The sequence below is a fragment of the Clinocottus analis genome, unplaced genomic scaffold (assembly GCF_023055335.1).
Source record: "Clinocottus analis isolate CAN_PGR_092001 unplaced genomic scaffold, fCliAna1.0.p SCAF_1, whole genome shotgun sequence".
Taxonomy (NCBI): Eukaryota; Metazoa; Chordata; class Actinopteri; order Perciformes; family Cottidae; genus Clinocottus; species Clinocottus analis.
This window is the reverse complement of record NW_027175820.1, coordinates 3,215,094-3,238,798: the sequence shown is the minus strand read 5'-3', so window position 1 is coordinate 3,238,798 and position 23,705 is coordinate 3,215,094. Positions and strand designations below refer to the sequence as shown.

General features: G+C 43.8%; 2 protein-coding genes across 7 annotated transcripts; both read left to right on the top strand.

Annotated features, from left to right (window-relative positions):
• Positions 1–386: 386 nt before the first annotated feature.
• On the top strand, positions 387–7,073 carry tdp1 (tyrosyl-DNA phosphodiesterase 1). Of its 2 annotated transcripts, none has more exons than XM_068572890.1 (16): positions 387–484; positions 1,132–1,744; positions 2,138–2,181; positions 2,697–2,752; positions 2,857–2,953; positions 3,116–3,150; positions 3,537–3,629; positions 3,800–3,970; positions 4,083–4,161; positions 4,333–4,509; positions 5,005–5,053; positions 5,335–5,401; positions 5,532–5,639; positions 6,091–6,193; positions 6,279–6,381; positions 6,867–7,073. In XM_068572890.1, exons 2-16 carry the CDS (start codon positions 1,138–1,140, stop codon positions 6,938–6,940), a joined length of 1,863 nt encoding a protein of 620 aa, XP_068428991.1. In that variant the 5' UTR covers positions 387–484; positions 1,132–1,137; the 3' UTR covers positions 6,941–7,073. The 2 variants fall into 2 exon arrangements, with proteins under 2 accessions (XP_068428991.1, XP_068429000.1); XM_068572899.1 differs by having other exon boundaries at positions 393–484; positions 1,136–1,744.
• Positions 7,074–8,212: 1,139 nt separating this feature from the next.
• LOC137785530 (homeobox-containing protein 1-like) lies at positions 8,213–18,576 on the top strand. Of its 5 annotated transcripts, none has more exons than XM_068576876.1 (10): positions 8,213–8,466; positions 12,999–13,520; positions 14,380–14,465; positions 14,603–14,713; positions 15,532–15,688; positions 15,783–15,865; positions 16,527–16,622; positions 17,032–17,120; positions 17,235–17,318; positions 17,490–18,576. In XM_068576876.1, the coding sequence occupies exons 2-10, from the start codon at positions 13,000–13,002 to the stop codon at positions 17,820–17,822; spliced, it is 1,560 nt and encodes a 519-aa protein (XP_068432977.1). In that variant the 5' UTR covers positions 8,213–8,466; position 12,999; the 3' UTR covers positions 17,823–18,576. The 5 variants fall into 5 exon arrangements, with proteins under 5 accessions (XP_068432977.1, XP_068432969.1, XP_068432963.1 ...); XM_068576868.1 differs by having other exon boundaries at positions 17,029–17,120; XM_068576862.1 differs by having other exon boundaries at positions 17,026–17,120.
• Positions 18,577–23,705: the final 5,129 nt, after the last annotated feature.

Sequence of the window (23,705 nt, the reverse complement as noted above, 5' to 3'; positions counted from 1 at the left end):
ATATATATATATATATATATATATATATATATATATACACACACACACACACACACATATATATCTTTTTTTATGAGTTAATCTGAGTCACGCTGTAATTTACACTGTAATTCACATAAACATTCACACAGCCTCCCCATAAACAACTGACTTACTAACTTAATAGACATCAAACAAAAAAGATTAATACCATCACTGAAACAGAAATAATCAACGCCTGAATGTTAAACAAACCAACTGATTGATTTATGTGTACCAGCCCTTATTTTTGTAAACCGATCAATTAGTCGCTGGTTTGTATTCACGTTCCGTCTTTGAGGCGGAACTACATCACCTCCAAAAAAGCAGGAAAGGGAGTTTCGACCCGGACACGTGTTCACGGGCACCTCTTCCACGGGAATGTATTGTATTAAGTTCGTTTAGCGGTGGAGCGAAACGAGGCACGACATCGTTCAGCTGTGCTGCTGCGCATTTATCTGACTTGGTAAAAGCAGCAAATACCACGCTCTTCATAACAATAACACTGTGATATCGTCTTATCACTTGCGAATTGCAGAACGTGCACGATCTGTTTTACTTGTATTTTTTTTAATTGTTTGTGTTGACTATGTTAATCGTTGATATAAACGATTTTTTTAGTGCTGTATATTTGCGTCTAATTCATATTTTGTCCATTTTTGAACGATTTCATCGATGCATGCTGTTGATGTTAGTGTGCATGTAGTTAACATTATGTAAACACACTTTGCATGTAGACGCAGCAGTTAGTCCCATGCCAAACGTTGCACTTTGCGTTCATTAGAAATAGCCAAGATGCACCCAAATGCTGACATACTGTTACAATTGGTTTTAGAATAAAAGTCTCTATTGGGTAATTATTGTCACAGATCACCAGCAGACTGGTAGAATAAGTTGTCTCAAAGCCTCTCTGTGCTGAGTGTCATGGCTGTCAGTTGATATGTCTGGTGGTGAGGACATCAAAGCAGGGTGAATTTAAACTACATTTAAGTCGTGCCTTGGTGTTGTAAATGCTGGAGCTCTCCCATTCGTATCAGTTCAGACCATTGGCTTTACTTCAGGCTCGCTCTCCTCCTGATGCTCAGCTGACGCTTGAACCCTCTGTGTCTCTAGCCAGGCATGTCTCAGGACAGTCACCACGGCAAGTGGGCCATCTCCAGCAGTGATGATGATGATGATGACAAGGCTATCCCTCTCTCTGGTACTACAACGTCCCAGTCCCGTCAGCCCACTGCATCCGGTCAGGGCTCCCATCGGCCCGCTTCTCCCCGGAACCCTGGACCAGAAGCAGCCACTGTGGAGGTGAAACCAGAACCAGCTAACGCCCCTGTGTCCTCGCTTGCCGTTGGCCTGGAGGCCGGACGGCCAGCAGCGACGAACCAGTTGATTCCATCAAAGTATGAAACCAGTCCTTCGTTGGCTGGAAAGCGTAAGAAAGAGGAGTTGGACGGCTCAGGCTGGGCTCTCTCGGACAGTGACGATGATGATGGAGACGTGAAGGGAAAGAGCCTCGGTAAGCGGGCCCCTCCGAGCCCCAAGTCAAAGAAACCGAAGGTGGAGGAGACCGAGCGCCCCCCGAGTCCCCACGGTCGCCTCTACTACATCGACGAGCCAGAGGACTTCTTTGAGTCCAGCATTCCTTGTTTAAGTGACACCTACAGGTTTTACCTCAACAAAGTCACTGGTCTGGACAGGAAGTACAACAGTGGGGCTCTTCACATCAGAGGTGAGAGGAGCTCCGTTTCCCAGTATTTGGTACAGACAGAACAATAAAATCATGGTTTTGATCGAAACGTTGCAAGTTTGAAATGAAAAGTGTTTGACATCACTCATTCTTTTCACCTCCAAATCTCCTTCATTGATCCAGTAGAGTTGCTTAGTGATCAGTAAACAGCTGGTCGGGCTGGGAAGCTCACAGTCTGAATCTGTGGAACAAATAGAAGAAAAGCTGAGACCGCTCACTGGGTTAATGGGGGCTGAAATGGCAGTAGACAGAAACCCTCTTGTAAAATGAGGGTCCTAGTTTCTTGCCCCGACTGCAGATTCCTGTTTAGAAATCACTGTACAGCTTAAACCATTATAATCTATTCTTGTAACCTTTACTTTTTCTTTCATCCAGACATTCTCTCGCCATTATTTGGGACCCTGAAAGAATCTGTTCAGGTGAGTTAACTTATGTCCTGTGTTTTTATTTTTTTCGTTTTAGCCACATGTCATCATGTTCTCCTCAGAATGACACATAACCACTTTAGAGATCCTTTTAACTCTTCATCAGGTCAAAAGTACAAAACGAATCACATCATTATCAGCTGTACTTTGTGTTTGTAGCGCTAATTAGCTAACGTTAGCATGCTAATATGCTCCACTGAGGCGGGAAACGTGCTGAGCGGTATAACTACTATGAGCATGTTGACGTTAGCATTTAGTGTAAGCACATTCTCACAGCTAGCAGATAGCATAGCTGTATATCAGTGGGTGTTAGCCTCCCCTTCCCATTTAAGTATAGTTTGAACAGCTAAATGACAAATGGACTTGTACTTGTATAGCTTTATTTGGCTTTTCGAGTCTCTCGACCACTCAAATAGCTTCAACACTTCATGGACATCTATATTATATTATTAATAATAGCAGTAGATTCGTCCATTAACACAAACATACTAACTATCTTTTCTTCGTAGTTTAACTACTGCTTTGATATTGCCTGGATGGTCAAGCAGTACCCATCAGAGTTTCGGTAAGTTCTGCTTCTGCAGGTTCTGCAGCCGGGCCACAAGTTCAATTGTACTTTCCTTTAGCGGTGACTCACAGCTAAAAATGAGATTGGTGATGCGCTTACAGGGATTGTCCAGTTCTGATCGTCCACGGAGATAAGAGAGAGGCCAAGGCCCGGCTGCTCCAGCAGGCGAAGCCTTTTCCACATATTCACTTCTGTCAGGTACAGACCCGCAACCACAGGAGACCGTTGTTCCATTTGTTTGTTTGATATTGTATAAACTAAGCTCGGAAGTAGGATAGTCATATGGACATATTCCTGTTAATAAGTTCCCAGATTTTCCTGATGTGTGTGATTTCCCCCCCCCCCCCCCCTTCCCAACAGGCCAAGCTGGATATTGCTTTTGGAACTCACCACACGTAAGTATTTCTTTCCCTGCCTTGTATCATTCCTGCTCTTTTTTCACATCTCACATCAGTATTAGATTTTATTGCAGCTTTATGTAAGGCTCTTACCACTTTGGTCCACACTATAGAATCAGACGCAGTCACATAGTCAAAATAATTATCAACCTATATAAACGTATATCTTATAGGGAGCACTACATTCCATGTAAGTTCTGAATGAAATGATTAAACATGAATGTGTGCTGACAATGCAGGGCGAGTGAGTGGCATTGCAAACTGCCAAAGGTGACTTTGTAAATGACACAGTCAGTGACGTAGTACATTGCCGATTTAACAGGTCTCTTTTGCGGTTGCCTTCTTTATAAAACGGAACATTGTGCATTGTTTTACTTATGCAGGAAAATGATGCTGCTGTGGTACGAGGAAGGCTTCAGGGTCATCATTACCACCTCCAACCTCATCAAAGCCGACTGGTACCAGAAAACACAAGGGTGAGTCTGTCCGCCGGACAGAAGGCAATGTTCCGAGGCCGCGCACATCAATCCGTCTCAGCAGCAGACACAGGAACGAATAAAATCCTCCAACCTAGAGAAACGACAGTAGCTTCATAACGTCTCCAGCTGCCCTCTGAATATATATATATATGAATTCACCAAACCAGGATGTGGATGAGCCCCGTGTTTCCACGGTTGCCGGAGGGCAGCGGCAAGAGCGAGGGTGAGTCGCCGACCTTCTTCAAGAGGGACCTGCTGGAATACCTGGCGTCGTACCGCGCGCCAGAGCTCGAGGAGTGGATCCAGCGAATCGGAGAGCACGACCTGTCGGAGGCCAGGTAAACGCGACGTGCTGCTAAACGATGGCCTTGCAGCATTTGGCGGCAGTTGTGAGTGACTACGAAAATCCGGATTAACTCTTAACCTTCCACACACATCTTCTATTATTAGGGTTTATTTGGTCGGCTCAACCCCAGGGAGATATGTCGGATCGGACATGGAGCGCTGGGGCCACCTGAGGCTGAGGAAGGTAAAGATGTCTCCTCTCTAACTAGTTAATAACGCCCCAACGACCAGGCGGAATTGGGAAAAAAATATGTAAATGGCGCAAAGGTAACCTCACAAAACAATGGTAATGTGACACAATTTTACAATTTCCACGTGGTCTCTAACCTTCTTCTTCTTCTTCCTCCATCATCAGCTGTTGTATGACCACGCAGAACCCGTTCCCGGGGAGGAGAGGTGGCCCGTGATTGGTCAGTTCTCCAGCATCGGCTCTATGGGACTAGATAAGACCAAATGGTTGACGGGGGAATTTCAGCGCACCATGACCACTCTGGGGAAATCCTCTCTTCGCCCAGACCCCCCCATGCACTTGGTACGTTCCCTGGAGAACGCACTCCAACCCTTGCTGGTGTGATGCAGCGGCGATACAATGCACAGGGCAAAATGATACGATGCTAATTAGGTTTTCTGCTGCTGCTGTTATGTTCTCGAATAGAAGATAGCATTTGCCTCGGCTTTAAAGCGGTCGAGGGTTTTTACATTTCCTCTCTGCAGGATAATCGATTGTCTGAAACCAATTTGCAAACGTTTCAGACACAATAATGCTTGATTTGAGAAGTAGACCCCTACCAGCTCCATTGGCACTACTGGCTCATCTCTTGCATGTAGTACACTGTGCCTTCGACAGAAATACTGAAAGAATAAACAATACTGACTGAAGTCAGTTACCTGACAAACTGACTCTTCTCTACCTGAACCACTAATCTCTGCGTTAACCGTGATCCTGTAAACGCCCCGTCTGGGGTGCAGCTCATCACGAGTCACACAGCCTCCCCAAACAAGCCGCTGATTGGTTCATCTTTTGCAGGTGTATCCATCGGTTGACGACGTGAGGACTAGTTTAGAAGGCTATCCAGGTGAGCAATGTTTTTTTTTTTGTTTATTATTATTTATGCCTTTTTAGGAAAATGTAATTTCTTATTAACGTTGTGTGATGTTGAGGTCACGACCTTAACAAAATGCAGGTCCAATACACAGCATGATTACGTTTGCAGTCTTTTAGCTTTCTTCCAAAAAAAAATCTGTCTTTAATCTTTTACTATTTGTGAATTAAGTCATCCACCTCAATCATGTAATTGCTCGATTGATCTCGCATTTGATCACATGGTGACTGCCGTACGTCTCCTCTGTCCTGCAGCGGGAGGCTCTCTTCCCTACAGCATCCAGACGGCTCAGAAACAGCTCTGGCTCCATGCCTTTTTCCAGTGAGTTGTACTTCTCATAACCTCTCTGAAACAGTCATGATTTATTTATTTTCCTTCATAATACCCATATTGCAAAATGACTGGAGCTGGTCACACCTCGATCACATATGAAGTGTGCGTGTGTGTGTAGCCGTTGGAAAGCCACTGCAACAGGAAGAAGTCATGCCATGCCACACATCAAGACCTACATGAGGGCGTCACCAGATTTCACTCAGCTTGCCTGGTTCCTCGTCACAAGGTGTGTGTGCTTTTGCTTTATATTTGTTGATTTATGTTTAATATATATATATATATATATATGTTTATATATATATATGTATATGTGATTTTCTGTATAGTTGTGGTAATAACCCTTTAATAAATGGTACCATTAAAGTTGATCCAAGACTTTCACATTCACATTTATCATAAAGAACTTTCACTAGATTCTCACTCGTAGACATCCATCCTTTGTCTTTCACAGATTTTTCTTTGTTCTATATAAAAAAAACAACTTATTTTGCTTCTTGTGAGTCAACACAGACAACTTTCGTCATTTCATTTCCACCTCCCTGTAGAATTAGCAACACACTGCTGAACGCAACTGTGTTCTTGAGGAATTTAACATCCCATCCTACTGAAAATGAATTGACATGCTCATTTTCAGACTATCAACATGCTGTATTGAAACGTTTAACTGTGCGTTTCAGTGCCAACCTGTCCAAAGCAGCCTGGGGTGCGCTGGAGAAGAACGGCACCCAGGTGATGGTCCGTTCATACGAGCTGGGAGTCCTCTACGTGCCATCTGCCTTCGTAAGAACAACTCACAGCAGCAGTACCACAGCAGGCTGAACAACAGTGAGCCGGTGTAGAGTAACACATGGTTCTCTCCTTCCAGAACATGAAGACCTTCCCAGTTCTCAAAAGTCCATTTCCTGTCTCCGACTCTGCTGGTTTCCCTGTGCCCTTTGACCTCCCCCCAACATGCTACTCTCCTAAAGGTACGCCGCAGAAGTATGTGCGTCTGTGTGTGTGTACGGACTAGACTATTCCCTAATTTCTCTCTGAAAATTATGATGTAAAAACATTTGAAAGGTCTAAATGTTACCGTTATACAGAACTTTGTGGTCTTCAAATCACACGTGCAGCAGGTTCAGCTTTGAACTGCAGTCACAGTGCCACCTAGTGGCACGTAGGGGGAAGAGTTTATACTATATACTTACACTAGGAGTCACTTCGGCGTATTTTAGAATTATACTGTGCGATTAGTTCAATTTAAAGCATTTTGTGTCATATAGTTGTGTTTTTTTTTAAGCCACAGCTATTGATATTCAAGTGAGGCATGCCACTGAATGTCAATTAAGACGGCGTAAACGCTGTCGTTGGCATTTTTGTCCTCTGCAATGTTTGTTTACAAATATAGATTAAGCAATGTATTATATATATATTTTAATGTTACTAACCTCTTGTCTTTCTTTATTTTCAGATCAGCCTTGGATCTGGAACATTCCCCACAACCAGGCTCCCGACACACACGGCAACGTCTGGGTTCCCTCCTGAACACACACACTCACACACATATAGACCCACCTCTCTGTTACTTTACAACCGCTGTTTGTAAATTTCACTACTGTAGCTACAGTAGGTGTTAGTTGTAACATTTATTTTTTTATATTTTATACCGGACTGTAGACTGATGTGTTTTCTACCAATAAATACAATACTGTTCTCATTGTCCAGGTGTGGCGTGAGGGTTTGAATGTGAATGCACTCACCTCGTTAGTTTGGGTTAAACATAATGATTTCATTAGATTCTGATCTCTATTTTTACACCACACAGCATCATAACGTGTCATGGACAACAGAAAGCCGTCATTATCATTCAGTGATTCATTTATTCGCTTTGTTTGTGTTCTTTTGATGCACCGCAGGTCTCTAAATTAAGAGCAGCGAGGGAACACATTGATCCTTTTAGAGGTCAGTTGGGATCCTATGTTGGCAACTTCTAATGCTGATTCAGCAACGTGTTTGTCCTGAATATCCTCCTGAAGTCGGTTCACACTGAACGCTGATTTTTATTGAACTGATCTTCATGAAACTTGCAGAGAGTTAACAGCTCGTGACATGTTTCCGTTTCGGTCAGCGCCCGCAGCGCTGCAGCTCTTCTAACTCACTAGGTTGATAATTATATTCCTACGGTAGCCCCAGGTGTTAATTTGTCACCAATTTGGCAGCTAAAATGCAAACCAGCAGGGGCTGCCTGTGTAATGAGTATCAAGTGTCACTGATGTGGTGAAATGGTCACACACACACACATATTTCCCTCTGTTCCTGACGCACCACTGGCATTCTGGGTAAAGGAGTTCCAAGACCCCGTTATCAGCTTCGGATGATTCAAGGTGGATAACTGGTGACTTTGCTTTTTGTCCCAGAGGGCCGATAATGAGTGAGGCTGCGTTATGTAACTAAGCCGTTGTACCACCTGTTTTGCAGCTCTGAGGCTCCAGGACTAGACACCGGGGAGCACTTTGAACCATGATTAAATAATATTTACTTATTTTTTTTAAGTGTGTGTGTGGTTATCTAAATGTGCAAACTGAAATATGTGTGATAGGAGAAAAGTGATTTGGAAAAAAGGAACCAACTAAACCAACTAAAGAGCAAAAAGCTGGCTCCACAAACACGTCATATTTAACATGCTAGGAACCTCCCCGTTGTCAATCCGCACCTCGTCGGCTGTGTCAACACACACACACACACACACACACACACACACACACACACACAAAAAGCTGTAACATTGCCTTGCACTGCATGCCTCGGCCAGGTGTACCTAACAAACTGGCGGCGCCGCGTACAGTAAGTTCTGTAAACTGCGACTCCCGTCGTTCCTTGCGTCATTGTGTCAACATGGCGCCTGTCTGCCGGACAAAAGGCGAATCTGTCTGACGGAGGATTGAAACCCAATTAGAGACAGAGGAGACATTTTGGGAAAACTGTCAGTGTCCGCGAGTCCCCGGCGCCCCGAGGCAAGAGCTATATGGTCAAACACACGTCCGCGGGGGCTCTTGGACTGGGATATTAAGGTAAGTTATGTCCTGCCGCTCCAACTACTGCTGCCTTAAAAACGACCCTGCTAGCCGACGATACGTTTCCTTTTTTTCTCTGTGCGGTGATAACTGAAAACTCCTCCACCAAAAAAAAAAAAAAAAAAAATTAGGGCTGTGCTGCGGCGTTTCACTCGGCGCTTCCCGTTAACGGCACCGTAACTGTTATTAAACGGTCTTATCGGGACTATAAACAGTCAGTGTCCAATTCGGCGTGCACATAGTCCACTAGCAAACACTTCATCAAACACAATGTCAACTTTTCCAGTTGCTCCACAGCGCTCGCTACCGCACGTCTGTGTTTTTTAAGTGGAGCGATAACCACGGGCGGACCAGCAAATAACACGTTTAATTCCGCCGTGCGTGGACTGGATTAGTGTACGCGATATACGCCGAATTGAAGGGTTGTCCTTCAATGTCCAAACACACGTCTGAAGACACCCTCTATCGGGCATGCCGTTTCCCCTAGAAGCAGGGGGAAATTAAAATCCGTAATTTCCCAATGGGATTCGGCGTGAAAGTCGATCAAGGGAGCACGGGTATTTGGGGTCGCTACAGTGTTTCGTCTGCGGTTCTGGTCACATTTCGGGCTCCGTTCAGATAAAAAAAAAAGTTGCCTACCGCAAATTAAAATGACTCGTCGTTTGTGGGCTCAGCTGGCGCATGCATGCCTGCAAACCAGGGCACAGTTCACCGCTATGCCACGTCTGGTTGTGGGGGGTCTAAGGTCACGGAGAGGGGCGTCCGGGAGGGAGGGAGGGGGGTTCCCGGAACAGAGATGCGGTTACCTTTTCACATTGTTTTGGACAAAAGTGAAAGCCCAGTCTTGCAAATGGTGTGGAGCTTGTCTTGGAGGGTGTGAGGAGTGAACCAGAGAGATGCATCACAATGTGATTCTCTGGGAGGTCAGAGGTCAGGTTCACAGAGCAGCACCATGGAGCTGGCAGGTGTTCAGTATCTTGTTCAATGAGGCTTCAGCATTTTTAGTCAAACTGTGCTCTCAGTCCTGCCTTGCAGAGACCTCTGAAGGAGTTGAGCAGTCCGCATCATGTCTTTACGAGACTCTCTTTCCCTACATCCTGAAATGTCCTAGTTTCCCCTTTTTTTACAACGATCCAAACTACAAGATCAAATCTGGAGTTATTTGAGGTGCTTCTTCCTTACTGTACCAATGTCATCTTATTCATAAAGAGTGCGGCAGTTGCTGGAAATGCTCGGTGTATGTACTAAAACTTTAGTGAGCACCAAGCTCTCTGGTTCCTGTTTGTGGGGGGGATGCTTGGACTCCAAACCGACCAGACATCCAAATACATTATTCTAACAGGTTTACTTTACAATAGGAGCGCTGGTGCGATAGGAAAACACTGGACTCGACTTAATTGGTAGGAGCACAGAAGGAGAAGCAGTCGGCATGCTCCGTTCCATGCAGAGCGGTTTATTTTCAAAGCCACATCTCTAATTAGTCTTTCTCTGCCCTCCGCCTGTGGTTTCAGCTCTGGTAAGGGAGAACAGTTAAAAAAAAACAAAAAACAGAACATCAATGGATGTTGTGCGACAAAGTAAATCACAGCGTCAGAAAAGGAGGCACAAAGGGAGGGCGGGCAGGTTATGAGGCCTCTCGTTTAGTGGAGGTGAACGCACCTGAGGGTCCTTTCCAGGCAGGAGTCTGTTTTTTAATCCCGGCTGCTTCAAGTGCGGTCATTTGATCGCATGTAAAACAAATCTTCAGACGATGGGAAAGCAGAAATTGTGCTGTTTTGTTAACAAGTGTATGTGTTATGGCAGGCCAGCACTGTTGTTCTGCAGCGAACTTTAAATAGCTGCAGCTTCAGAGCACTTCCTTTTGCAAAGCGTCCACCGGTCTGATGGGGAACAGTCCAACTGCACTTGCATCCATCTGGTTTTGTTTTTAACGTTGTAAATTAGACAGCATCTGGCCACCTTTTTAGTGTTGTTGTTGTTCCGACAATTCACAAGTGTGCGCCAAGCAAAACTAAACACAGAACCTTGTCATTCAATAAAAATAAACGGAAGGTCTTTGCAGACGGTGTCCAGAATGACCCGGAAACTTTAAGGCTAAAGAAGGCGTGGTTAATTCCAAGTTATCTGACGCTCTGCACAATGAATAGAATCCTATTCCTATTTGCCAATTTATCGATTAAGTTTCCCTGCATACTAAAGGAAAAAACAAACCACAAATAGTGTACTTGTTCCTTGAGATACGCTTTCGAAACTAAAGTATTAGTCGTATGTGCTTCGGTGAGGAGCTGCGGCGACACAGCCATGCGGGAAGACCGCAAACAAGGCTCGACAAGTTAGTGAGATGAGTGAAATCACGTCATCGTTGATTTGCAGCAAGACATCGTAAACCGATTGGTTATTAATTAAATGAAAACCGAACGGTGGAGCCGATCGTTTCCCTACAATCCAGCAGCCGCGTATGGAACCTATGCATCAGTCCCAACTTCATATAAGCGTGACTCATCCTCTGCAGCAGAGAGAGAAAGTATGGAGCTTGGCTGCCTGAGATGTAAATTCTTTTGGCATTTTTCCCAAGACACACACACACACACCCTCCTCTATATAAGTGTTGACATGTCTGCTCTGCTGACTTTGATTCTCTGCTGTGGCCTGTTTTTCTTCTCGACATCAGAAAGAAAAGCATCAAGACAGATGCGTCTCTCTTTTTCTCTCTCTCTGTCTCCATTCTATGACTATTATTACAAGCATTGTTTTGTTTCTTTTTTTCCTTCAGAAATGATATTAAATCAGTATGTTTGTTTAAAGCCACATTGTAGCGAGCGAGCATGTTTTTGGTTTGAATAAATACCATACATTACTCTAATAGTAGGGCCACATTATGTGAATATTGGGGTTGGAAACAAATCCACTATGATAAAAGCCGTATTTAATCTGCAGGAATGCATTGTATATCTGGATAGCAGCTGCTGCTGCTGCTGTGTGTGTGTGTGTGTGTGTGTGTGTGTGTGTGTGTGTGTGTGTGTGTGTGTGTCTGTGTGTGTGTGTGTGTCTGTGTGTGTGTGTGTGTGTGTGTGTCTGTGTGTGTGTGTGCACTGTAAATCTGCAGGCAGGAAGCTAACAGATGTGACCGTTCTTCCATTTTGTTCTGTGATTGTGTCTCCTTGACGTGGATGTGAAGCTCAATTTGTAGAGAAAGGTCACCACCAATGAGCTAAAAATGTATTTTGGAGTAGAAAATGCACATTTTCATTACGAGCTTTTACCATATTCATGGTCTGGCCTTCCTAAGAGCCACTCAATGTGTGTGTTCTCTCCAGTATATCTTAACGTTTATTTAAATAGGAAGTCACGTTGAGATCTGGGCTTTGGGAGAGACTGGGTTAAATAGCAGCGACACATAACAGAGCAAGAACATCAGATTACAGCAATGATCAACAATAGATATGACAAGAATAACAACAATAAAGCAGCTAGCAGCGAGCACTTTCTTTTCTAAATCTAAATGAATTTAAAGGGGTTGAAGCTCTCCAGGTCGAGCTTTTCCTGCAGATCGTTCCAGGACCAGAGACAAGAGTAGAATAAATTTACCCCTGGGGATTAATAAAGTATATATCTATCTAACAGGCTTGTTCTTTTGACAGCCTAAAATGAAGCCATTAGTGCAATTTAAGATTAGGATATAGTGCGACAGTTCCAATTTTAATCTGGTCAAAGGGATCTTAAAGGAACAGTGTGTGACTTTTAGGGGGACTATGTTTTCATTTGTTAATAATGACCTGAAACCTAAGAATCATTATGTTTTTGTTAGCTTAGAAAAGTATTGATAAGCCCGGACCTTACCGGTGCTTTATCCAAATTTGTTTTGGTGTAACATTAACTTGTACCACACTGCAGCGAGCTTCTGAGTCGGCGCTGAGCTCCTCTACACACATACACAGACACACACACACAGAGACAGTCAGCTCAGTGCACCACGATAACGACAATACGCTTGTTACTGTATTCGCGATAAAACATTGGCAAAGGGAAAAAGTCGATACTTTATCAATACGTCTGTTCAGCGAGCATAAACGTGTAAACAAAAGCGAAACCTAATTTAATCGGCTCTGACGTCTGCAGTCTCTTATCCACCGACCCTATGTTCACACAAGCACAGCACATTAGCTGTTTTTTTTTTTTTCAGCTGACAAGCTAAAACAAAAGTGGTCTGCATGTAGTTTAACTGTTTAGCTTAGTTTGTTTTTGTAAACTTTTCATCTGGCTGAGACGAAGCAGTCCTCCCTCTACCAGCAGTACCTGCAGGCAGCAACTCAGCAGAGGGAGGAGGACAGAAGACACGAGGGAGGACCGATACTATCTGATTAGTTTACGTTCTTCATTCTTTGTAAACTTCACTCAGGAAGGTTAGTTATTTTAGTGACAAGTCCGATTTTGTTTCTAGTGCGATGTATAACGTTATAAAGTGTCTTTGCAGTTGTAGAAAATGACTTTCTCTGCCATTTATGCCGTTGTCGTTTGATCTCCCGCAGGATGTTCCAGCAATGCGAGGAGCCTCGTTTCACCATTGAGCAGATCGACCTCCTGCAGAGGCTCAGGAGGACCGGCATCACGCAGACGGAGGTCCTCCACGCCCTGGACACGCTGGACCACCTGGACCGCCAACATGGACACAAGCTGACCCATAAACCTCCCTACATGCCTCCCTCCTCTTCCCTGTCTTCCTCCGGCGGCGGCGGCGGGGTTGTCGTGGTCGTCGCCTCCTCCTCCATGACTTCCACCGCCACCCAGACAAATTTCCCGAACAACCGACTCTCGTTGTCGCCCAGCAGCCACTTCGACACGGCCTCCCCGCCTCTGCCCGTCCCGGCGGCCTCGCCGGTCACCATGGCAGCGGCGGTCCAGAACGGCCTGGTTTCCGTCACCAACGGGAAGCTGTCGCCGCCCCGGTTCCCTCTCGGTGTGGTTAGCGGCGGCGGGGCCGCGCCGGTCTACGGGTTTGAGACCAGTGAAGAGGACATCGACGTCGATGACAAGGTGGAGGACTTGATGAGGTGAGACTCGACTTAGACTGGCTCGGGCCAGAACGGCTGACGTCAGCTGATGACTGACATGTACGCTTGTCACGCTTTCATAGTTAGTCCACCAGGGAGTTGTTTTTCAACTGTAAAATGTTCTGCCGAGTACATTTCGTCAGTGCATAAACTTGTTTGTACTAGTTGGCAGACTCTAAGCCCCGTGCTCTGGCAGTATTTCCCTGGAGTGCCAAGAAACCTAACCTTCTTGCTGACAGCAAGACAGGGCCGACTGAAAGTTACGAGCACCGACCAACCGCATTTAGAACCGTTGGATTACAAGTAGTTTCCGTATGGTTTGCTACAGCCACCACTTCTCAGATAGATAGATAGATAGATAGATAGATAGATAGATAGATAGATAGATAGATAGATAGATAGATAGATAACGTGGAAATTAGGATTATTTTGTTGCAATCCAAAGGGTGGCTTTAGAGCCCGCCGCAAGCATGAAGAATAGATGGCTGCAGCCTGATGGTCGACTACTCTGTAGCTCAACACTGAATCTGAAAGACTCGAGGATTAATGTCTGCACACACACACTCACTAGTGCTCCTCATCTGTAGTCTGCAGTCAGACAGCAGCAATCAGAGCGGTATTGATTCTAGGGTATGCGAAGATGAAATCAAAGCAGAAAGCAGCAAATATTACAGCAGCGTCTGGCCTCTGATTCCTGCATATATTCAGCCTCAGCAGCTGCCGCCGCCATGAATATATTCATTATAGGTATGTGGATTGCAGAGTTACAGCTGGTTTTAAGTGTGCTCAATATGTGTAATGGCAGACTGTACTTTGTGGTAAAACAGTAGCCCCCACCTTCCCTCCCCTCTGCTTGCAGGAGGGACAGTGCTATGATCAAAGAGGAGATTAAGTCCTTCTTGGCGAACAGGCGGATCTCCCAGGCCGTGGTCGCTCAGGTAACGGGTGAGTATCGAGACGTCCACCACACTTCACCCACCGGCGACTGAATGGCCGCCAGATAGCGTTGACATGCCGGCAGGCGTCCAGCCTCCTGACCATACAGACCTCGCTCCTCTCTTCTCCCCTCCCCTCTCCTGCAGGGATCAGTCAGAGCCGGATCTCCCACTGGCTCCTTCAGCAGGGATCCGACCTCAGCGAGCAGAAGAAACGGGCCTTCTTTCGCTGGTACCAGCTGGAGAAGACCACCCCCGGTAACACCACCTTCCACTTTGCAGAAAAAAATGTTTTTTAATAACGAGCTGCACTGAGTGCACGACTGGCACTGGCAGCGCTGACTTCAGTAACGCGGAGCGTTTCTTAGCGCTGACAAGGCAAAAATCAATCCCTTCAGACTCAGGAGGAAAATCCTCACTAGAACATAACGCCTCCCTGAGTCAGACACCACGGCAGAAAAGTAAATGTACCCCCGGCTCGTTGGTGTTCGTCCCTGATTTCAACATAAGCTAGGAGAGGCAAGTTCCTAGAGTTTGGCAGCGGAGGACGGTCCTCCGGCATTTGCGGGGGTTGCAGATAAGTTGCCGTCAAAGACGCTGACTGCCTATCAGAAAAGAAAGCCATGGCATGTGTGTGCGTGTTTTTTTTTTTTTTAAATGGGAGTCTTGATATAGCCCTGGTTACAGGAATAAGAGGCTGTTTTCCTGTGAATGAACAACGACTACATTGTGTTCAGTCCAGACCTCACCGCGCAATGTATGACAGAATCAGTGCAGTCTAGTTATCCCCCCCCAAAAAAAGAAAACTGGCGCAGTGCCTTAATTAGAATCTCTTTACTTTAATTTGGTTCATTGGCTCGATGCTCAAAGATAAATGTCAGGGTTTTAATGAATTATTTGTTTTCCTCGCAACCCCATTGTTAAGTGTAAAGGTGCATAGCAAATTTTCAATCTTCAATAATTACTTTTTGTCATTATATTTGAGATTTATAAAAACCGCTCAACAGAAAAGCGATGTGTGATTCATCCTCGCGTTTTACGCGGCGTGCTGAAGTGCTCTGCCTTTGTGACCTCAGGTGCCACTCTGGCCATGCGCGCCGCCCCGATGGCGCTGGAGGACATGATGGACTGGCAGCAAGCCCCGCCTCCGTTCGGCTCGGCACCCGGGGGCTTCCGTCTGCGGCGCGGCAGCAGGTTTACCTGGAGGAAGGAGTGCCTGGCTGTTATGGAGAGGTGAGGAGGGCGTGTGTCCCAGAACAAGGTATGGCGTTCAATCAACTTGGGGATTATAACGTGTATGTGTGTGTGTGTGTGTGTGTGTGCACAGCTACTTCATTGACAACCAGTACCCCGATGAAGCAAAGAGAGAGGAGATTGCTACCGCCTGCAACGCCGTCATTCAGAAACCAGGTAAAGGTTATTTTGGTGGACTCGGTTAGGATATGTGGTTGTATTGTTGTTGACATATTGGTCCTGTTAAAAACAACAACAAGGTAACCAGAAGAGTTGCTCCTTGACAAATACACACCTTTTACCTTTTTAAAAAAGTAGCTCTGCGGACGAAAAGTGCACCCTATAAAACACTATATAGTAGTATTATTTCCCATAATCACTGAATAAGTCTGTTATATCAGTTCGGATCATGAATACCAAATATTTACAGAATTGTCACTCTTGTCACTGTCACGATGCCACTGTGTTTGTTTTATGAGAAAAAAAATACTGATTGCCACATGCTTTAATAAAGCGAAAGTGAATGATAAATCTCTCCAGTGGGTTGAATCCGGTATGTTGGAAAAAAATATATAAGCAGCCTGTGTTGAATCTTTGAACTGCAACGTAAGCTAACTTGATTCAGAAAATACAGCGTCATCAGATATCTTCTGTCAAAGATGGAAAGAACCTTGCATTGCTGCTGCGAAGAGACAAACCAGTGAAATTAGATGCACTTGAACGAGCCTTCAAAAACACTCTCAGGGAGATGAATGAAGGGCTAGAGGAGAGAAACGCAGCAGCCCAGTAGCTGAGATCTGTGTGTGTGTGTGTGTGTGTGTGTGTGTGTGTGTTACAGGAAAGAAGCTGTCTGATTTGGAGAGGGTTACGTCTCTGAAGGTCTACAACTGGTTTGCCAATCGCCGCAAAGACATCAAGAGGCGCGCCAACATTGGTAATGTCTACCTTTGTCTGTCTGTCTGACAGCAGTGAATATTATTGGGGTTAAAGTGTGTTAAAGTATACTTCAAAACTCAGTGCGTGCGATCCCTTTTTAAGAGCCGTATATCCACTGTGCTGAGCTGTCTCGAAATAAATCAATACACACACATAAAATAGCTTTTACTCATCAGCCCACATCCTAGTCGGACGCTACTTACTCCCTGTGTGGCGGAGAGAGACACTTAGATGCCATGCTGCACTACACACAGCTGGTGGCATTCTGCACACACACACACACACACCTGGGCGTCAGCGAGGATCACGCATTCCTCACCCGACTTGCGTCATATGCTTTCTCTCTTGCCTAGCGCGCCGCTTGAGGTCGATATGCTATGATAAGGTTTGTGTTTTTGAAGAAGCAGCCATCTTGGAGAGCCACGGCATCGAGGTTCAGAGTCCAGGCGGCCAGTCCAACAGCGACGAGGTGGACGGCAACGACTTCCCAGACCAGGTAACTGAGCAGCATTGAGTCCACTTTGTGTCTTTTTTTTGTTGTTTACATTTAGTCATGTATTTGAATGGAATGACCTGGTTATTGTGTAACTTGTGTGCTGCTCTGTCACAGGGTTGCGAGGTGTCCTTATTTGACAAGAGAGCTTCAGCCAAGCAGTTTGGTTTCACTCGAGCTGACCTGTCCTCTCCAACCCAGGTACACACACACACACACACACACACGCGCACACATGCACACGCACACACGCCACTGCTCAACAAAGAGCTTTGGAGCAGATTTACAGTAGAAACTTTCCAAGAGAGTCTTGAAAAAAGGAAAGAAACATTCTACTAACGATTCATTTGTATTTTTCCTCTCCTTGTTCAGGTGCCCACGCTGCTCCCCAGCTGGTTTTCCGTCCTCAGCAGAGGGGGCTTGTCCGGACAGAGGGGAACCTCCCTGATTGGCCGCTCCCTCGTGTCGGGGGCGGGCCCTCAGGCGGAAGGTTCCAGATTGACGGGCGTGTCCTGGTCTCCCCCGTCGCCCTCCCTCCAGGACGAACCCACCACCGTTCACAGCGTGCTGTCCGAGCCCCAGGAGCCGATCGGTTTGGAGAAGGCGGCCGTCAATCACGGCGGTCACGCCCCGGCCAATCAGGCGGACGGCGCGGGGTGCGGCATCGGGAACGACATCAAGACGGAAACGCTGGAGGACGACTGAAATGGGCAGCGGACATTGGAGTTGTCAGAGCGATGAATGGAGCAGGATCCGAGGTGTGTTAATATGCAAGCAGATTTTATAGGAATGTAATAAGTAAAAAAAGAAAAAAGAAAGACCAAAAGTCGCGTAAAGTCCAACCCTGAGATACCTCCCAACCCTACCTCCAACCACCAACCTGCTCTGCTACGCTCTTTTAGGAATTACTAGTATGTTATAATAATAATAATGGTGATAATAACAATACACTTATTTCTTAAAGTGCTCCCCAGCAGCCTATGGAAGACTCAAAATGCCCAAATCAAACAAGAAAGGGAAATCGCATTCTTTACATATGACCCATGAAAGGAAGTACACACAGCCACGTGCAGTGTCGTCCACTTTTAGTTCTTTGCCGATTTTTGTTTTGTTTTTTTTGTTTTCGGCATTTAAAATCTTCCGTAGAGACGCGGTTTCTTTTGGAAGCTGCATCTCTCGCCGCAGGACAACACTGTATTCGACAACGGGGCGCACTGTGACCACAACACAACTGAACAGCCTCAAAAGACGACGCGCGTGAGTTTGAAAGTCCACTTTGTTTTTCAACCAATCGTTTTGTAATTCTCTGTGGCGCATTACATCACAGTTTGGTTTTCAAATGTTTTGCTGACACAGAATGAACTCAGTTTCTTCAAAAGCTCACGGCGCGCAGGTAAATATCCTTCTGTGGAACGGAAATGGAGAAAAAATCTGAATGACCCACTCCTCCACCTCTTGCCCTGGTAGAATATATATATATATATATATATATATATATATATATATATATATATATATATATATATATATATATATATATATATATATATATAATCTATCAAAGAAAGGAACACCTAAATGTAAAATATTTAAATTTGTATTTTAAAACAAATATTTCTAAAATTTAGTGGTTAAATTCCTTGTAAGAATTTTAAGTTCTCCAAAAAAAGAAAATCACATGACTGATAGAACGTCGCCTGATAGGCCAGCGGTCCGACCGATCCCGTCGAGGCTTCACTGCGTCTCCTCTCGTCCCAAACATATTTTTGTTCAGAAAATGAAGGAAGTTGAGCAACTTGAACTTGAATTTGATCTTCAGACTTTTTTTTTTGCACAACTTGAAACGGAGATAAGGAATTTAACCCACATAAACAGGTAGTTATCTTAATAAAATATTACAAACGTATAAATTCTGCAGTATTTAAATACCAAGTAGTAGGTAGAGATTTCACAATCAAGCATTCAGTTGCTTCTTTAAAATCCTTTTGTCCTCTTTTTGCTTCCATATGAATAACGAGTAATACGAACAAAAGTTACTCGAGACATTACCGCATACTCATTTGAATGAGAGCTAGAAACCTGGGTGTCCAGGTGACCAACCGGGTGTTATCAATTTGTGGTCAGGTGTAATGAATTAAGAGTTTGAGATGATTAATAATCAATACTGATCAGTTGGGAAGTATTAAACAGTGCAATGACACCGTTTGGATACTACAGATTAAAGTGTACCATACATATACTACTCATGTATGGATGCATACAGTATGTTATATAAAGTGTGGGATGTTTGTGTGTGTGTGTGTGTGTGTGTGTGTGTGTGTATGTATATATCTATATATATATATATCTATATATATATATATATCTATATCTATATATATATATATATATATATATATATATATATATATATATATATATATATATATCTCACTCTCACACACACCCTGATCTATTTCTATTTACAGTATATAGACATATTAGCTTCGAATGAGAGAAGGTGTCTGTGTGAGTCTGTCTTGTTGGTGAAAGGTGAGGACGCATTAGCCAAAGTATTATGTTTTAAAAGTGTGTGTATTTTCTGAGTGTGTGATGATCATGGATGGAGCTGTGTGTGAGAGATATGCTCATCAAAGATGCATCAGATGTGTCAAATTATTGCGAGGAAAATGCTTCTTTGTTTTCCTTTTTTTTTGTTTTAGGCATTTCCGCGTTTGTGCTCGATATGCCACGTGTTCTAAACACATTGTCCAGTTTTAAATTATATTTTCATTTCAAATGACACTTTATTGGATCAATGTCATGGTGCTTAAGAGAGTCCCTGCTGTTCAAACATTCGATTGACGGACAGACCAGAGAGGCAGCAGGAAGAGAGGAGGAGGATTTGGATTCCCTTAAAACGACCGCAAAGTGTTCTTCGGGAAAAGAACAAAAAAACTAGTCAATTCAAGAAATATTTATCCCGGTTCAGCCGTTGTGGAAGTCTTTTTTTCTGTTTGATCATTTTCAACCCAATAAAGAATAATTAAGTCAGGTTTTGACACAGGGAATACTTAACCAGTCTGATAACTACTTGTATCTTTAGATTTGAAAAAAGGTCGACAAACATCTTCCCTCGTGTTTATTCGCTAGCGCACCAGTTAACAGTCTGCGTTTACTTTGCATACACTTTGTGTCCATTCCGAACACGCTGCACTGCTTTAGCTCTGTTTTGGCGGCGGGAAAGTTTTAATGAGGGTGGAGTTTGCGGACGACCAAAAAACGATGCGCTAAAAGAGTCGTCGTGCAAGACATTTCATACAATCTTGCCAAAAACTAAATTAAACCCACCGAGCCGTTCGCCTGCCGAGCGGCAACGTGTCCGGCAGTGCGCTAGCCGAACGCGCCGTCCGTTCCGTTAGCTTGAAGTCAAACCCGCGGTGTTCACAGCTGTGTTATGATTAGCATCAGCTGCTAAACCCGGAGACCCCGATAAGAAGTAACGAGTGAGGACTCAGCAGGCGTAACCTCTAGATGTCCTTGAGCATTCAACCGTAACTGGGGATCCAAAATATTGGGCAGTTCGCGAAATTTGCCGCGGATAGACACGAGGGCGCACACTCACTCACGGACGCACGTGTCCAGGTTCTAATCAAAATGCTATATTTCAGTCGCTGATAGCTGTAGAAGTCCCAGACCCCTCCTTTTTGTTTGCGTTAGCGTGGTTAGCGTGTACGTTACGCAACACTTTCTCGCTAGTTTGAGTAAATAATACCCAGAGTTTGGTTTTCCAGCTCATCCAGAATGATTTCAGTAGTGTTTTTGTTAAACACATGACATGTGCTGTATCTTTTTTACATTTTTTTTAGTTGAAGTGCCTTATTTATGACTTCCACAACGGCTGTACATTCATCACTGGACTGTAAACCGATGCAAGAAGGAACGCGATGTTCTGCAAGCGGCTCGTCGTCGTTCATCACCAGGTGCTTTTACAGGCGAAGCTACTCGTTCAGAGTTTAAACAAACTCAACACAAATACCTCACTTGACCCCCACCCTCCACCTCCCCGCTCAGCTATAAGCTACACCCCGCAGGTTCCTCCACGGCTGCTTCAATGTGAATACAGGTTCAGACGGTCGAGGGCTAAAGTAACTGGAGACGATTTATTTCGGAGGAGACAAACTGTGACGCGGCTTTAAAGGCGGCTCGCTGGCTGATCTGGGATCAGAAATGTCGGCGTCCTCTTAAAAAGGGAAATTCCTTCTTGAACTTGAGCCAATAACTATTGAGTTTGAACATAAAGGGAAATTCCACTCTAAAAAAAGAGAGAATGCATCACTCATAAGCTCCTGCTTCCACCAAGTCCAAGAAATACTTCTAATAATACTTATGACATTACATATGAGAGTTTCCTCCCTCGTCCTGGTGGAAAACTAACGCAAGTCGTCAGTGTTGGTTTCAGATTTGAACGTCTTTGAGATTACATTTTGTGGTGGATCGTCTTATTTTAATTGTACGGCAGCGCAGCTGTCCCAGGTGTCTTTTGCTTTAAGCGTTTGTAAAACTGAGTCGTCATAAGTCAGTGATGTAGCCTTTTCTGTCATCCGTTTGAATTATTTACACCAAAATATACTTCTAACTAAAGGGTTAGAACTTTTAATTATCTTTTTATTTGTTTATCTGCCAAGCAGAAGCCTTTAAGGTGAATCTATAGGTTCATTTAAGACTATGTGCTGTTTTGAGATTATTTCAGGATTTTAAAAACCATTTCAGTGGCTGCCTTCAAGGTCTTCTTATGAAGTTGTACTTTTGGGACTCGAAGTAGCACATTAATGTGAAATAAGAGTTGTTGTTTTTTGTTTGTGTCATTTTAGAGCCAAAACAATCTGAAAGGGAAAAAAAAAGAAATGAAAAATATGAGAAACCAAAACAAAAAAAAATCAAACAACGCAAACTCGCCATCTTTTATCTCGTTTCTCATTTGCGGTCGAGTTTCCCTTTTTGATTGGTCTTCACATTTCACTTTGCTTTCAGTTTTTGACCCTAAACTGGCTCCATACCTTTTCCTTTACAAGCAGTTTTTTAAAGTTTATTCTCATTATAATCAACTTGAAATGCACCAAGAGTCAAAGTGATCACGAAATAGAAAGACGGTAAATCATTTTTTCTTTAAAAAAAATACATCACCTTTGCTTCCAGTTAGATTCAGCACTTTGTTTCCGAGATTGCTCGACATCTTTGATTTAAAATGCAGTTTTATCGCCTTCAGCCCTCCGTTGCCTTGCTGTACCGCTTAGTTTAAGAAAAAGGATGAGCTTCCCTTCGCTGGTTCTTACAGGAAAGAAAAGACTTTGATCTCGGTCACGTTTGTCTTTCTCCTGCCAAGTCCAACTTTCTCCCGGCAATATCCCCGTCCCTTCCCAGTAAACATTTGTCTTCGACATTTTGTCCCAAAATGCTTCTTTTTTTTACACCCCTGGTAAAAAAACAAAACATTAAATCATATGTAGATGTTCCAGTCTTGATGTCTTCATTAAAATCAGCCAACGACTGTAAATAAATACTTAAAAATAAATAAATTGTTCCAACATTTTATCAGTCATGTAAAGAAAAAAACAACTAGCGTTGTTTTCATTTCATTTTGGCAATAAATATCAATAATTCTCTATAGAATGAAAATATCAAACCTCAGCAGGATGTTTGTTGTATCACTTTGACTTGATTTTTATCCCCTGGTTCTTTTCTATTTCAAGATTTAGTGCCTTTTTTGGACGGTAGACTGTTCTGTGATCGCTATGTGGAAAGATCTGCATATGCCTTTTGTTACTTTTTCATCTGTTGGATAAACCTTATTTGTTATTTTTTTTAATAAAAAGGTGTTTTTATTGATATTCTATTTACAAGGGAATAAAAACGTGATCAGAGTCCATGTCTTGGTTTGTTTTTCGTGTGTGTGTGTGCAGTTACCAGGAGGCTGTGCACCAGGTCAGAGTACCCCGAACACTGTTTCAAATCCCATTTTCCTTCTCATTCGATAACTAGTCACAGCTAGAGAAGCAACCGTTACGTTTTTTTTCAAAGAAAAACCTCAGGATCTGATGCAAAACCCATTTAGAAATGTGAAATAACACAAGTTACCGCTTCCCTTTAGCGCTGCTACACGTTTTCAGTAAAGTAAAACATGAAATCTGTTGAAAACAATTTGAAATCTTCCTTTTATTTTTTTACCAGATTACTGTTCAGATGATTAAAAACAAAAAGGAAATAATAAATGTATTATAATGTTTATTCTTTGGATTGCAGCATAGAATTACATAAAACGATTAAATTAATCAAAACCCAAACTTGTGCTCAGATTTGTCTTTTTATAAGTCTTAATATGCGCATACACACACACACACACACGCACAGAACAACCACTCGCACATACAAATGACACATCAAGGCAAACCCGCCGCCACAGAATCAACAGCAGCAACGGACAACTAATAAAGATTAGTCGGGATGATGATGATGATATAGTAATACTGTTGACCCGGCAGCTTTCTGGAGGCTCTTCTCTGCAGGAGGACGTGACTCAGCACGCTCCTCAGCCTCCCGTCGTTACAT